The sequence below is a fragment of the Neodiprion pinetum genome, chromosome 4, assembly GCF_021155775.2.
Source record: "Neodiprion pinetum isolate iyNeoPine1 chromosome 4, iyNeoPine1.2, whole genome shotgun sequence".
In the NCBI taxonomy this organism is placed as follows: Eukaryota; Metazoa; Arthropoda; class Insecta; order Hymenoptera; family Diprionidae; genus Neodiprion; species Neodiprion pinetum.
Genome location: NC_060235.2, coordinates 4,253,161 through 4,268,414, shown reverse-complemented (window position 1 = coordinate 4,268,414; position 15,254 = coordinate 4,253,161). Strand labels below are relative to the sequence as shown.

Genomic DNA, 15,254 nt, shown 5'->3' with positions numbered 1-15,254 from the left:
GACCGCGAAGTGAAATCTAGAACCTTTCAAATCTGGGTTTACGATTGTTTCGCCATTTATCTGCAGCACCGGATCCTTAGACCACTTTTTGCCTGTTCATTAATGCATTTGTCTCCCAGTCGTGAACGAGCGGAAAAACGATAGAGGGCAACTAGCCGTTGGGTGAGTTCGTATAAAAATTGTCTTTTATTACACATCGGTGTATACAAATTGTTTCGGTCTTTCCTTTTACAATATTATCATTATGTTATTAACATCAATATACACACGTGACTATTAGCAGTAGGTACAAAAATTGAAACATCATCGAGTCGTTCAAGCAATATTATTACAATGTACAAAAGTTATCGCTGGAACGCTGGAGTCGAAAACCCTCTAGCTTCTTGACCACCCACTGTTCTTCTCACCGGACCATTCGGTGTTCTTGTGACTGGACCATCCATTGCTTCCTTGTACCGACAATCCGCTTCCAGAGTTGACCACTCCGCTTCCAGAGCTGACCAATTCACCACTTCCCTGGGACAACCATCCGCTTCCAGAGTTAACCAATCCACTTCCGGAGTTGATAAGTTCGCCGCTTCCCTGGGACGACCATCCGCTTCCAGAGTTAACCAGTCCGCTTCCAGAGTTGATAAGTTCGCCGCTTCCCTGGGACGACCATCCGCTTCCAGAGTTAACCAGTCCGCTTCCAGAGTTGATAAGTTCGCCAGTTCCCTGGGACGACCATCCGCTTCCAGAGTTAACCAGTCCGCTTCCTGAGTTGATCAGTTCGCTGCTTCCCTGGGACGACCATCCAGAGCCGTAACTACTTCCCGCCGAGAGAACAGGTGGAGTGAGTTCAGAATGTACGGACAAGTCACCAGAGGACAAGCTCGAGACCGATCCGGAGCTTATACCCTGAGAAGAAAGATCCGCGGATCCGTATCCCTGCTCTACGGAGAGTCCGGAAACGCCTCCGTAAGACCCTGAGTTGGTAAGACCAGAAGATGCCACGAAGTTTCCACCAGTCGCGATGCCAGAAGATTCGACGTAGCTGGCGCCGTTCGTTGATACGGAACCTCCAGCGTTCCAACCATTGGAACCAACGTTAACGGGAACTGGGACCTGGACTGGAACTGGATAGGGTTTCTCGACGGTGACTGGGTACGGCTTCTCAACGACGACGTTGTACGGTCTGTCCACCGGTACCTTGACTGGGACCGGGTACGGCTTCTCGACCGGATAAGGAACCGGTTTCTCTACGTTATAGGGTTGTGGCACGTTGACCTTGACGTGAACGGGGTACGGCTTCTCGACCGGAACTGGGTAGGGCCTGTCGACCGGAACCTTAACTTCGACGGGGTAGGGTTTGGGAACGTCTACGGGGTATGGTTTTTTAACGAAGACCTGGTAGGGCTTGGGCACGTCAACTCTGTAGGGTCGGTCAACGTGGACCTTGATCGGTACGGGGACGTTCCTGACAACTTCGTAGGGCTGGGGCACATGGACGGGTACCTTGACCTCGTACGGTACTCTCCTCTCGACGGTGTAGGGCTGCGGCACAGGCACCCTGACCTCGACCGGCACCTTCTTCTCGACGGTGTACGGCTGCGGCACCTTGACCTGAACCGGGACCGGCACGGGTCTGTCGACCTTGACTTCGTAGGGTACGGGCTTAACGACGTGGTAGGGCTGCGGCACGTGGACTGGGACGGTCACGTAGTGTTTGACGGGGTACGGCACCTTGCGCTCGACGGTGAAGGGCGCCGGAACTGGCACCTTGATCTCGTACGGAACTCGACGGTAAACAGGGACCGGCACCTTCTTGTCAACCGTCACTGGTACCGGAATCTTCTTCTCAACCGTCAACGTCTTCACGGTGTTTATCGAGATCAACTTCTGGCCGCCGTTCCAGCCCTGGACTCCACCCAGAACTGCTCCTTCACCCGCGATTGCGCCTCCACCGTAACTTCCGCCCGACCAGCCACCTCCGTAACCCAGACCGGAATTCACACCCAGTCCACCTGCGTAGAGGCCTCCGTTAACGCCGGACAGCTGCCAGCCCCCGTTTCCGGAACCGTATTTCCATCCTCCGTTGCCACTCAAGCCCGATGATTGCCAGCCCGCGTTGCCGAGGTTCGATGAATCCCAACCACCGTTTGAGCCCAGCGATTGCCAGCCACCGTTCGAATTGCTCAACGATTGCCAGCCACCGTTAGAATTGCCCAGTGATTGCCAGCCGCCGTTGGAATTGCCCAGCGATTGCCAGCCAGCGTTTGAACCCAGCGATTGCCAGCCAGCGTTTGAACCTAGCGATTGCCAGCCATTGTTGGAATTACCCAACGACTGCCAGCCGCCGTTTGAACCCAGCGATTGCCATCCGGATCCGGAGCCATAGCCAAGTCCGAGCGTGCTACGCTTATCGTTCTTCTTGTCCGTGCTCAAGTGGGACTCGTGGACCGTCTTTGTTTCCGTTGATTTTGAACCGCTTTCGATGTCCTTTTCAACCGCCCTTTCGGCCGCCTTTTCCGCCGCTTTCTCGACTGCGAGCTCGGCTGCTCGTTCGAGATCCTCTTTATTGCTGGCTGCTGACGCGAAGGCGAACAGCGCCAGGAAAGCGACGAGACACTGCAATTCAAAGACGAATAATTAGCGGCGAAGCTTAAGTGATTGGAAGCGGAGCAATATGGGACAGGTCTTGAACGATAGTCAGCGAGAGGTGAACTATAGTGATCGACTATTTGAATTCTGAGTAATTGCATTCGTAACGTTTCAAAGAGTATCAGCTGAGGGACAAACGGAAATTCTGCACTTCGGGAAATATTTTCAAAAAATATTAAAAAATCACTATCAATCTTATGGGTACTTGTACATGGAGCACAACACTAGTCCCTTGCATTATGACCTAGTAAGATACTCCTCGGACACTGTGTATCTTGTCCGAGAATGAGAGGCGGCGAATATTACTGACCAGATGTCTCATAGCTGTGCGTTCAAGAGACCAGGAGAGCCAAACGAGTACTGGATGCTGGTCGAGAGGTCTCCACCATTATTTATACTACAGACAACTTTCGCCGGTCCGCCCGCCCGGTCCCAGAGGCCTCCACACCGCGCCTCTGTATGTACCCACAATTACATTTGGATGATCGACATTGTCCAGCTTTTTGAAAGTATGGGATGAACGCTCAACGCCGCCCGTGAATACCGCATTTGCAACTAAGGCGATACCAATTCACATCTACGATTCTATTGCTTCCTTGCGTTGCTGTGAATTATTTCTGTGGATTATTCCTACAAATTTCACACGTTTTGGTGACAGTTGTTGATTCAACCAGCGATTATTTGTCGTCTAATTTTGGCACTTATTTTTTTCTCTTCTTGTTTTTATTTAACCTACAAAAGGTGTTCGCTGTTTTAAACTTTGTATGGAATAGCCGTAATTTATTTAGCGATAATTTTGCAAGGTCGAGAAGCCCGCATCTCTTTTCTTTTCTCATCCATCACCAAGTCGGCTCCTCCTCTTCCAGTGGTGTACGAAACACTTGTGAAATTTTGGTAATTAGTTAATTAACAGATTAATAATGTAGCTGCAACTTGTTTTTCGCTCGGTCCTTGCGAAATTCTGCCGAAACAAGCGGGCGGGATAGAAAATTAGTGTTTCTAACGGAACGGTCTAGCAATGTATGCATCGGCTTCTGCCGGATAGTTTATTATTCCATTATCGGGTACAATTGAAACATGGACGCGTTTAGTCTACGGATAAAAGAAAGAAGAAGGAAAAAGAACAACGCGCGATAAAAAGAACTCTCGTACTCGCCGCAACCTTATTTTACCCACACCGCAACTGGGTAACAAAGGCAAAGGCAACTTTCCCGAAACGGGAAGGGCCATCGTAATTGGCCACGTAATTTTTAACCCACATACTCACACATGAAAAAATTTATTCAACGTCTGACGATGGTTCAAGCTTCATTTTTAATCACCTACGTGTTTATATATAATGCGTTATACTTGTATTGAGCGACTCGCTGATCGGTTACCTTTCTGCTTCATAGGCGGGATCAACGCGCGTTACACTTTTCAACATTTTATTACAACTCTCACTCACATTTTCTGCTGCAAAAATTCATTTACGCCTGGTAGTATATTTCAATTCCAAATTGTCACTTTGAGTGAAATTTGCCCTCTAACGCCTTCGCTCCGCACCGGGGTCAAAATGACTCCCACGGCATCTTCATCGTAAATCCTAAAGGTATGAAAAACATTGGAAATAATCTGATTTGATCTCAGATAAATAACAAAATATCGTAAAAATCGCTATTTCGTTCTTATTCCAAAAATTGTTGTGAACAATGGATCGTAAATTGATCACATTTATTTTTTTACCGTCCTCTGATTTTTTTCTCATTTCTTGTTCAATGAACAGACCGATTTGAGCATATAAGGCATTCGCTTATATGACATCGTCATTATACGAACCGCAGTTTTCTGCGACAAAATTCTTCCGCATTCCACGATATTCCTATACTTTAGTCGCTTTTGTCGAAACGATTGGAATTTGAAAACAAAGTTTTTCCATCGTGGGGTTGAGACAAAGGTTAAGATCGAGTCTGAGAAAAAAAGTGCAAATTTATCGCCTCTGCGTTTTTGTATGTTTATCAACGATTTTCTAGATTCCGTAATAAAAATGTGTGTAATAACGTCTGTAAGTTCGAAATTATGCAAATGTATTCATAGTATCGTCCATATGTCGCGGTTCTTGGCTCTCCTCCGCGTGGGTTACAATATCAAGAAATGGCACGTCCTTGCTTCGCTGGTCCAGGAATTTTCGACCAACGGAGGGGGAAATTGTTGGGCAAAATAGACGGGAGGGTTATAATAATATCCTCACGGTATACCTACATGCAGAAATTAATCGCCGACCGATTTGAGCGAGCTATGTAATGTATGTAATAAATCGAATATCGTCACGAGTCATTTCGCAATTTCGCATCACCGTAGTTAATATGTAATATTCTCGAATCGTCGCATTGAATTTGTCACCGAGCCTGATATTAGCGCGAATTAAACTAACCGCAAAATAACCAAAAGAAAAAATTAAACATTTTGTGGTTGCACGAAATTATCAACAATCTTTTCAAAAACTCGAAAACTTTTCCCTTCTGTTCACGAGATTTTGAAAAACTAGAAATTTACTACCACTTAATTGCTGTTCTCCGTCAAAATTTATCGCTAGTCTTACATTTTATCTCAAAACTTATATTCAAGGTAAAAACTGTGCAGCGCTGATAATTCCATTTTTTATTTCAACATCTTTTACTTTTTTTACAGCATCTAATGCCGCGGTGTTACGAAGCATATTATCATGCTCGACAGAATTATCGAGTGACCATATAATTTGGAACCAAGTGAATCGATACCGTCTAATATATTAGGCGCCAAAAATTCCTCTCCAATCAGTTTTGATTAGGGTTATGAAAGAGACAATTCTGTGCTTTCACTCGGCGTTAAAATATGGGCAAATTTTTTCTAATCACATGTATCAACTTGTCGAGTTACGTAAGATCCGTACATCGCAACAATAATAATCGTATCAGTGGTGCCGACTTTCGGGTCCAAAGATTTCCCAAAATAACCTTTCGAGAAAAGTTTTTAGCTGCAGATTGAGTTTTGAAAATTTCACGTTTCATTGGCGGCAGCGACTCCGCTTCTCGGGGTTTGCTAAATTTTGTCCGAATTCCGCGTGGAATTCATTCCGCAATTTTCCCGCGGCGAGTAATGCAGCTGATTACTTCTGTAATTCCCTAATAAAATTCCTCCACAGTGGATGAAAAATTCTTGCTGATATAATCTGAACCGTAATTCAAGTCGCCAACTTGCGCTGCTAGCAGGTGTAATTATTACGGTTTTTAACTATATACGGACGGAGGTAAAAAAAAGATGAAGTATTACATATCTCGCCAGGTTTCTCTAATTAAAACCGCTCACGATTAGCAACGTCTGCTGCAACCGATCTGCAGAACGATGTTACATCTCTGCTGCACACGAGGACTGTTCGAATGTCCTTAGAAAATTCATTGCAGTTCGTGTGACAAAAAATTGAGTCATCGATATGACATGTGATCAAAAATTGCCATACTATAAGAGTTACAAACATTTAGAAACTTAAGCGTTGCGTTGTATTGAAAACGGAATGGATAATTTTTGTTTTTCACATTCCCCCCCTTTTCCCGAAAAATTTCGTAACGTCTGAACGATTTGGTCATCGATTAAGCCTGGCTTGTCTAAAATGTTGAAAAACCAGTCGTCCCATAAATTTACGTATATATCTATGAACTTATCCCGAAAAATCAGTTGATAATTAAAAATTTTCGTTATTCAAATGGCCTGCACATTCATATACGTACGTTCAATAAATCTCAATCCTGAGAATCCGGTTCAACTTTTACACATTTCTATTCATAGAGTATCTAGATGACGTTATATTTTATCGAGAATAAATAACTGACGCATAATTCGATGTTATAAAGAGTAAAATTTATGTCACAATTATTGCGTAATATTATAATATAACCGCCTGCAGCCTTGGATCATCCTTGACATTCTAGCCTGAAATTTGATCACTGCGATGTGTTTTTCTGATATGTCAACGTTCACAAATCAGTTCATCTTTTCATTCGTACACTATTTTTGCATGTTTTATTACAGCATTGAAATAACGTTTCTCTAGACAGAATTACAGCAGCTAAAAGTGATTTCTATGCTCGCTGAAAAACTTTCTTTTCTAATATATTGTTACAATTAAAGTATTGCTCTTGAACAATTATTCCTTAGTTATTTGTTTCGGGAATATTTGTTTTTTTTACGTTGTATGGCCAGACCTTCCGGCCTTTGCTTCTCCTTTCACACTAAAACACTGGTAAGGTATATCACGACTGGCTTTCATTAGTTTTCGCGTCAGTTTTCTGCTCGTTTATACCATTAGACTTTTTGCCACGCGAAGAAAGTACCTCGAGCTAAAATTACGAGGATTTTTAACGAATTACTGATCGCGGAAATCAGAGTCTACCTGTTGACCATGACATTCGGTTCGCACCTTCGCCTCGAAATGTAATCAATTAATTATTCGCTAATCGCAATAAAATAGCAATTCAAGAATTATTTTTGTCTACCTTTCGATCCCTGCAGAAATTAAAAAGCCATTTTGTTTCATTTCTTATTTATTTATTTTTTTTTTATTCCTCGATTATTCAACCAACGCAATTCAGACGGTATCGCATTTTGTACCTGTGGTTAACCAAAGGATAATTTTTTTTTTTTTTTGTTTGCTTGATTCAAGATTTGCGGTAAACATACGTTGTTATTATCCATTCGGGAATCTGTTTCTTCCCGACAATGCCGAGCAAAAATTTCTGCGACACATCGGCGATTCCTGCCTGGTTCTCATTTTTCAACCAGTTCAAACACGCAACGTGAAAGTGTAAAATGTCAGGCAGTTTTTAATTTACGGTAGCTGCAGGCTTATCTCTTGTTCATTATTCATTATTCTGAACTCGGTTTATGCAACGTCTTTAAATTATAGTGGGAGAAACGCGCTTCAGTATCGAAGATAGTAGAATTTGATTAATGTTTGTTCCCTTTATCTTTATTGTCCCTAATTGATTTCAATTTATTACCTAATTTACGAATTATACAGACTCAACCGGATGCTTCAAACTGAATTTTAATCACTCGATTTTCTTAATATCACTCAAACGTTTTCGTTTTTGTTTCGAATAGCGCCGAAACGAGTTATTCAAGGTGACAAACAAGTGATAGATCCGCCTCGTAAGAAATTTTGTAATTCATATTAATTATTTCGAGATAAATCTTGAGAGAAATATAAAAATTTGCAAAGAGCATCCAGTTCATATTTAGAACTAACGCATAAATCCCGGTTATAATGTCTTTCAAGACTCTTGCGCTATGACTAGAATCACTTACGTAACTTACACACGTTAACGTTTAAGGACACTTTTCTCGTCGAGCTCTTAGCGACCGCTGTGTCGTTAAAATCTCGATCTCGATCTGAAGCGTGCGTGCCACCGGAGAACGGAGGCTGCAAAGCGAGCGAAGAAAAAGTAAAAAATAATAACAAAACGGAAAATTGAATGGATCCAGCTGCTGTCTGGATCAATTAATAATTCGAATTATGCGGCCGATCAATTTCATCTTGCAAACACGCACATTGTCCAGTCGCGGATCACTGCAGTTACAAAATTTACCAAAGAGTTACGTAGCGATTGTATAGCTGCAGCGTAACACCGTCCACGCGTTGTCTTCGAAGAAAGCGGAAGCAATTTTCGTCCGATCGAATTCTCCCGAGACCAAAAAGAAAAAAGAAGCAGAACATAAAATAAAAATTTGTGAACCGGCAAGCGAGATCATCTTTCCACACCGCAAGTCCCTTCAGGCCGATTACCGTTTCTCACTTTCTAAATCAAATAAAGAACAACGACGACTAGAGACTCGGTATTCATTTTTGACAACAACTTAGTCTCGAAGCGTACAATAAAATACGGGAGCAATGTCGGATTTAATGGTCACTCGAGAATCACCTCTGATCTCTTCGTTCCAATTATGTAACTGTTATAAAGGTGGCAGATACAGTTTCATACGTGAAATACTTATGAACAGGATTTTTTATTGCTCGTTGTTGTTGTTTCTTTTTTTTTTTAATTTTTTTTTCTGGTCCATTAACGTTACCAACGTTCGTTACTGTGAGTGTGATTAAAGGGCGAACGGCTCATCCGTAGTCCGAAAATCGATTATGCAACCTTGCATACGTTTCGTTACAACTCATTTATGCAATGACAAGCATTGATAAACCTGTGTAAACACCTGCAAGCAAGAGAAGAAATGATATACGACTGGTTGCAGTCCGTCGTAAGTGGCCATCGACGGTTTACGTCGATTTTTGAATTTATCGTGTCCGCTTGGCCGTGGGGACCGGTTACACTATCCGCAATCGTGCGTGTAAAAAATTTAAACAACAAACAACAAAAAAAAATAAATAAAAAACGACTTCACCGCAATTCGGCGACAGTGGCATCTTAAGTGGATTTCAACAGTAAATGAAAATGGTGACATAATTAACGATCGAGTTGACTTTTTGCTCCGTTTAAATCCGGGTTTAGAGTGATTCCCTGATTAGAAAACGATTGCAAAATTTATCCATCCTTATTTTGTATCTAGTTCTATTGGGTACGTGATAATCGTTATGGCTTTGGTTCCGCCTTAAAAAACCATGGCCATACCATATATTCTTCGGTTCCAGTCGAGGCAGACTGATCGACCAGATGACATGCTCGTCATTTTTAAAACCTGTCACCTTTAACGTACCTTCACAATGCATGTTCGAATAAATACAGCTCAGTTTTTGATAACTTCAGAATTATTAAATTATCTGCTGTTCAATTCTTTTTCAATAATTCAATTCCCCTTAACCCTTATTCCACGGCATGATCACCGTAAATTCTATGCGAAAAGCATCTAAAATAATCTATTTGATAAATAATGAAATATTGTAAAAATCGTTAATTCACTTCACTCACTCATACAAATAACTTTTTTCATCACGCGGTGTCTTCATATTTTTTTCCCTACATATCCGTGTCTTGAGAGTTACTCGGTTGATTTTCAGCACAAAATATTGAAAATTCAGCGAGTTACGATTTTGCAAGTAGAATGATCCATTTTTTTATTTTTTTTATTTTTTTACTTCTTCATATTCAAAGTTTTATTTTCCCAAAGATAATTAATTTGCCTTGAAATATCATAGTTAAAGAGTATCCCAAAATGATTTCCAAGTTATGTAAATCAATATCTTAGTTTCTACGCAAAGACCCCGGTGTGACACTAGTGTAATACACAGGTATTATATTTATATTATATTTATTAATAAGAATTAATCGATTTCAGCCACAGCTTTTGGACCTGTGTTCTTGTATCTTAAACTTTGGCTTTTTCACATTTTTCGTTCGGACTGCAGATTCGTTGGGCACAGAATCTTGCAGTAGAACGAACGACATGGTTGACTTTTGCGAAACCAAGGTGTTCATCATCAAGCTCCGCGGGCTTCAAAGAGTTCGAACGGTGATTAAAGGCCGCACTTATTTGTGTTTTATTCGTAATTCGGAAAGGGCAAGCGGCGGTTGAGAAGCCAGATCTTATCGAGGCTGGATCGTTTATTCGAACCTGATTCAGTGGGACGATGGTTCGTCGAAGGTCGATAGAGTCCATGTACAAGTCCATAAAATTTTATATTTCCTTAAATAACGTTGCGTAACTATGAATTTCATATTGGATGCCTGGAATTTCGAGATAATCCGCTTCGGAGGAACTAAAAATAGTTCAGCTGGCGAAAAAACCAACCGGGCGTTTTATGAATAGGGTGCCAATTAGTCGTCAGATAACAAAATCCGGGTTTAATACTGCCGTTTGATGTTCTCATCGCAGGTGCTTAATAACGTTGTTTGTCAACTCGTTGCCATCAAAGATTCGCTCGTATAAATAAAGTGGAGGAATAATTCAGGTTTTTTATAAAGCCCACACCCTTGGTTGCGTAAGAAATCCCACTCGTTAAATGCCTGTTTTGAGATATATTGCGAGACGAGTTTCTTCTCCTCACTACGAGTTTCGATAATTTATGCTTCATTTTTTGCCAACAATCTTGATGCAGTTTATTTCGAGGAATGAAGTATGACACTCTCGTTTTTTCATTTCAGTTTTACAATTATTCAATAATTCATGAAACTGTTTCATCATTCAGCGCGTGAATCTCGGCATCTCGTTCACTCGATCTCTGTTCATTCTAAATTTATTCGAAAATCAAACTGGTTGACATTTAGTGCCAAGTACTATAACGTACAAAAAGAATTAGTCAGCTATCAAGATCTTTATGTATCATATTGTTACCATCGCTATTACTCTTCTTCTTTTTCTATACTTTTAAGCTCTAAAAATAACTTTGTCGTGAATAATGCTAACTTCTCAGAAATATTACAAATAGGATCGGGAGTAATCTACAGCAACGCTTGCCATTTTAGATACATCGTTGCGCAGTGATGCAAGTATAATTTATTAACACGATAATAAAATAAATAACAACGAGGCGATCGGTCTACCCAATGTACTACTACATTAAAATGAAGATGATCAGTACACCATTTTACGCCGAATTTAAACTCGTGATTCCAACCATGAGTCAGCCATGCCATATGCCATGCCTCGCTCCTAAATCCCCATTTCTATTCCAACAAGCAGCTCCACCCGATCACTTAACGAGCTAACGATCATTGCCTCCCAATGCCAACGCCTTTGTCCGATCACTCGACCGAATTTGCGACCCCATGATCGAGCTATCGATTATCTTGATCTCTGACCGGCGCATCCGAGGCGTTAGTAACCCAGTGAGCCATGGTCTCATCCACCAGAAGTGTCTTCTCGTCTGGTACCGACACCGGCTGTTCAACCAGGACATTCACCGGATATGGAACATGCTTTTCCATGGAATAGGGAACCGGCCTTTCGACTGGAACAGGGTAGGGCTTCTGGACGTGGACCGGCACCGGTTTATCCACCTTGACTTCGACCGGGTAGTGAACGACCTTTTCGACCGGATAGGGCTGCGCGTAATGCTCCTGAACCTTTACCGGAACCGGGATGTTCTTCTCGATAGGAATAGGCTGCGGTACCGGGACCTCGACATCGTAGCGTATCTTCTTCTCTACCGGGTAAGGCTGGGGCACATAAATCTTTAGGGGAACCGGCCGGTCTACCGGCACCTTGACGGGGTACGGTATCTCCTTGACGATCGGCACCGGCTTCGGTATTTTAACGGGGACCTTGACATATACCTTTACCGGATACGGCACCTCCTTCTCAACGGCGTAAGGCTGCGCGACTGGTACTCGGACTGGGTATAATATCTTCTTTATCACTGGATAGTGGACGGTTTTTTCCACGGGATACGGCACGGCCACCTTTTTTGTGATCGTTATTACGCGGTAGTTGTCTTCGTGGACGTGCTGGCCCAGCAATCGACCCTCGAAATTACCGCGTCCGTGATCCTCTTCTACGTGTCTGGCGCTGCTGACTTCGTCTGGAAACATTAAGAGTGCGGATGATGAAGTAACGTGATTTCGACAATGTTTCAATGTCACGAAACTGGAATGATTCGAGTCAGCATAATTTCACTGTCGGTTACATGCATTCCAAGACCGATCTCATCCCAAGAGAGCGAAAAGTTTTTGGAATCGTTAAAGCTCTGCTGGTGTGAAAAGTGGAACGGCAAATGGTGGTCAGAATCTTACCTGCTCCATGGCCTATGCGATCTGTTCCAATTATTCCCCCTTTTCCGAGATCGTTCATGTCCTCTGATATGTTAAAATGTATCACCCCGTAGCCCAAACCCATCGGTGTTTGATCCGCCTTTTCGCCCCATGAATAAACTCGAAATCCCCCGGACTGAACTGCCAGCAGTATAGCGGTTACAATCCATGAAACTCCATGCTGCTAAAAGTCGATTGATGGAGGTTAAATCCAAGAATCAAGGTTTTTAAATTGAGGGGACACAGTTAACCACAAAACCGATGAAGCCGATACCTTTTTCGACATGTCGATGAGATTAATAGCAAGCTGAGGTTCTTCACGTGAGATGAATCGCAGTTTAACTGACGGCTGCTGCAACTGAGAATGGACTTTTTATACGGGATTAGAAGAGCGAATCGAGGTGTGAATCGTTTAACTTAATGTACAATATATTTACAACTTTCCCGCTGCACTAGTAATTCTCACGAGAGTGAAATTCCTCAGACTACAACGACGTTTTTCTCCTGATGTCAGTCCGTCAGTTAAGATGCGAGTCCAAAATATATACAGTGGATCCAATACTCGAAAATTCCCGAGTAGAAACCTGGAGAATCAAGGGCTTCCACCCTTCGGAATTTCGGTCAATAGGCGGGTGCAACGTAGAAATCGCTAAGCTATATCGGTCAGCTCCTTTTCCCCGTAATAGGAAGACCGTGTTTAACGGACACTTGATTTCACGATTCGCACGCGATCTCTCCTTGGTTGCAGGGCTTCACTCTCGATTTTCGATGCATCTGCTCACGGTTTACGAGCACTGGTTTAATTGCCCTGAAACGCATGTCAATTAGCGGATCTATCCCGTCCCTTGATCACTGTCTTGATGTGTTGAATTCGCTCTGAGTCAGCCACATTCAGTGATTACCGTGATTCTAATTTACCCTACTATCAAGTCAATGATAATAAGTTCTACTTATTCACTTATTTCTAACGCTGAACCCTTTTTTTTCCATACCAAAATTTAATTGTCCAGCGGAAAATAATTGGCAGATGGTTGAAAATAAATAACACGTTATCCGTAACTCGTGATGGAGAAGTCGACACGTGATTCTTGCAAGTTTGGTTTCTCATTTGTCCGTTTAATTGAATTCTCATGTATCAGTCGTCCCGTGAGAACCGCAATTGTTACTTGAACCATTGTTTCCTTTCGACGGTTTCATAAACGCTTATTAGCAAACAAAGACCCGCACAGACACGACGTATTCTTTTATCGGACAAGTTACCCCCTTCGATTTTCAGTAGCTGACAATTGACTTTGTAGGTCGAACAGACTCATCAATCCCATTTATATTCCATGGTGTCACGTTCCATGAATTCGCGCAATATCACAACAGTTCATTTATTTGTGAAAATTCCGTCTCGTGGAGAACAGTGAGTCCCTATTAGGCACGAGGGATTTTCACTTTCTTGAAAATATGCGTGCAGTACCCTGCAACGTTCATTTACATTAATATTTCTTTGTCCTGGACGTTTATGGAAACGAGCCTTGGACCGGTTAACTTGCATAACAATTATTCAGCATATGATGCAAATCTGAGGTTAAAAAGTAAAGTGCGACACGTTTGGCATGAAAATTGCAGATGATAATCATGGGAAGACAATTACATGCTGCACGTTCTCCACTAGCCGTAGCGGATCGTGGTTTTCAGATGGTAACTTGACGTTGGTTGCAAATTTCCAACTCTGTGTGTACGATAACTAGACTAGAAAGCAGCGCTTTTACCAACGAGTCTCTTACCGCTGAAATATCCTCTACGCAGTTCGATGCAGCTTTGACCGGATATGGTGGCTCTGCACGCAGCAAGCAGTTGCTGCAGACCAGATGTAATACTAATTGCAGCTAATAGTGTAAACAGTCCTTCTGACTGCTCTACGTTGACTCGAATCGCATCAGAGCATCAAGAATCACATCACCGAGGGCCAACTTTTAATATTTAAGAAGAAAAAAACTGTCGAAGTAGTTTGTGGTTTACATAAAAATTCAAATTTATAGATTCGTAGCATGGATCCTGTTTCGTGGTTGCAAAAAATTGTCAAATTGAGACACCTTGGTGGTCTACGTTTTTTAGAATTGATTTCATGTTTATGGATGAGCTTGTTTACTTGTGTGGGATGTCAACGATTTTTTCTGTTGAGCCACTGACAAAAACCATCAGCACTCAGCCGCTGGTCGAATTACCATAAATGATTAATGAATCGTGTGCCTTGCCTTAATTTGTTTTCAAGTCGCTAAATCGACTGGAACTATATTCTAGGACAGTATTAAATTAGAAGATCAGTAAGAAGCGGATGAGCGTAAAGCAAAAACGTCTCAACACTGAATGAAGAATCTTTAGAGCTTCATCAATTCGCGAAAGGCGGAAAGGCCGAATTCTCTAAATACACACATTCTCGTTTCCCATTGATCAAGATCGAGCGATGAAGCATGTTCCAAAGTCGAAGACGACGTCTGATTATTACTGACGGCAGTGAGTTAAGAAGAAAAATGACGAAAAAAAAAGAGAACAGATGGTAAAATAAAAATACAACAAGCCCCCAACGATCACGCAATTGGTACCCGATCCGGTCTCTCACTTCTTTGGGGCAAGGCGATCATCGACCGAGTGAGAGGGGCATTGTGTTTGGAAGGAGAGATCATTTCCTGGGCCCGAGGCATCGGCCCTGTGTTCAGCGAAGGAAGAAGAAGAGGGCGGAGCGGAAGGGGGAGGGGGGTACTCTTACTTTCAGCCACAGATAGCCGCATGCGTTAATGACTGGACTTACGCAATACCGGATAAAACTGGGAGTCGTCCACGTAAGTCACGGTGCGTGTGCGGCGTCCAGTCGCCGGTCCGAAACCGTCATGACGACAGCTCGATGGATGCACA

The 15,254-nt window shown here is 42.6% G+C and overlaps 3 protein-coding genes across 4 annotated transcripts in view; 1 reads left to right on the top strand and 2 right to left on the bottom strand.

Moving 5' to 3' along the window:
- The window catches only part of Ance-3 (angiotensin-converting enzyme Ance-3), a 44,837-nt gene that overhangs the window by 16,992 nt on the left and 12,591 nt on the right, over positions 1-15,254 (top strand). The window lies entirely within an intron of this gene.
- On the bottom strand, positions 168-3,099 carry LOC124216580 (uncharacterized PPE family protein PPE54-like). The gene is made up of 2 exons (XM_046621230.1): positions 2,951-3,099; positions 168-2,607 (listed from the first exon to the last, which is right to left on the bottom strand). The coding sequence occupies exons 1-2, from the start codon at positions 2,960-2,962 to the stop codon at positions 376-378; spliced, it is 2,244 nt and encodes a 747-aa protein (XP_046477186.1). The 5' UTR covers positions 2,963-3,099; the 3' UTR covers positions 168-375.
- On the bottom strand, positions 10,955-13,013 carry LOC124216594 (valine-rich protein-like). 2 transcript variants are annotated; one of them, XM_069135183.1, is made up of 4 exons: positions 12,788-13,013; positions 12,625-12,708; positions 12,333-12,534; positions 10,955-12,121 (listed from the first exon to the last, which is right to left on the bottom strand). In XM_069135183.1, the coding sequence occupies exons 2-4, from the start codon at positions 12,634-12,636 to the stop codon at positions 11,379-11,381; spliced, it is 957 nt and encodes a 318-aa protein (XP_068991284.1). In that variant the 5' UTR covers positions 12,637-12,708; positions 12,788-13,013; the 3' UTR covers positions 10,955-11,378. The 2 variants fall into 2 exon arrangements, with proteins under 2 accessions (XP_068991284.1, XP_068991285.1); XM_069135184.1 differs by having other exon boundaries at positions 12,333-12,531; positions 12,625-13,013.

Bases quoted from the DNA above. Each gene is read 5' to 3' on its own strand.
- LOC124216594 (XM_069135183.1), bottom strand. The intron at 12,122-12,332 runs GTAAGATTCTGA...TAATGTTTCCAG, and splicing joins TCGCATAGGCCATGGAGCAG to ACGAAGTCAGCAGCGCCAGA.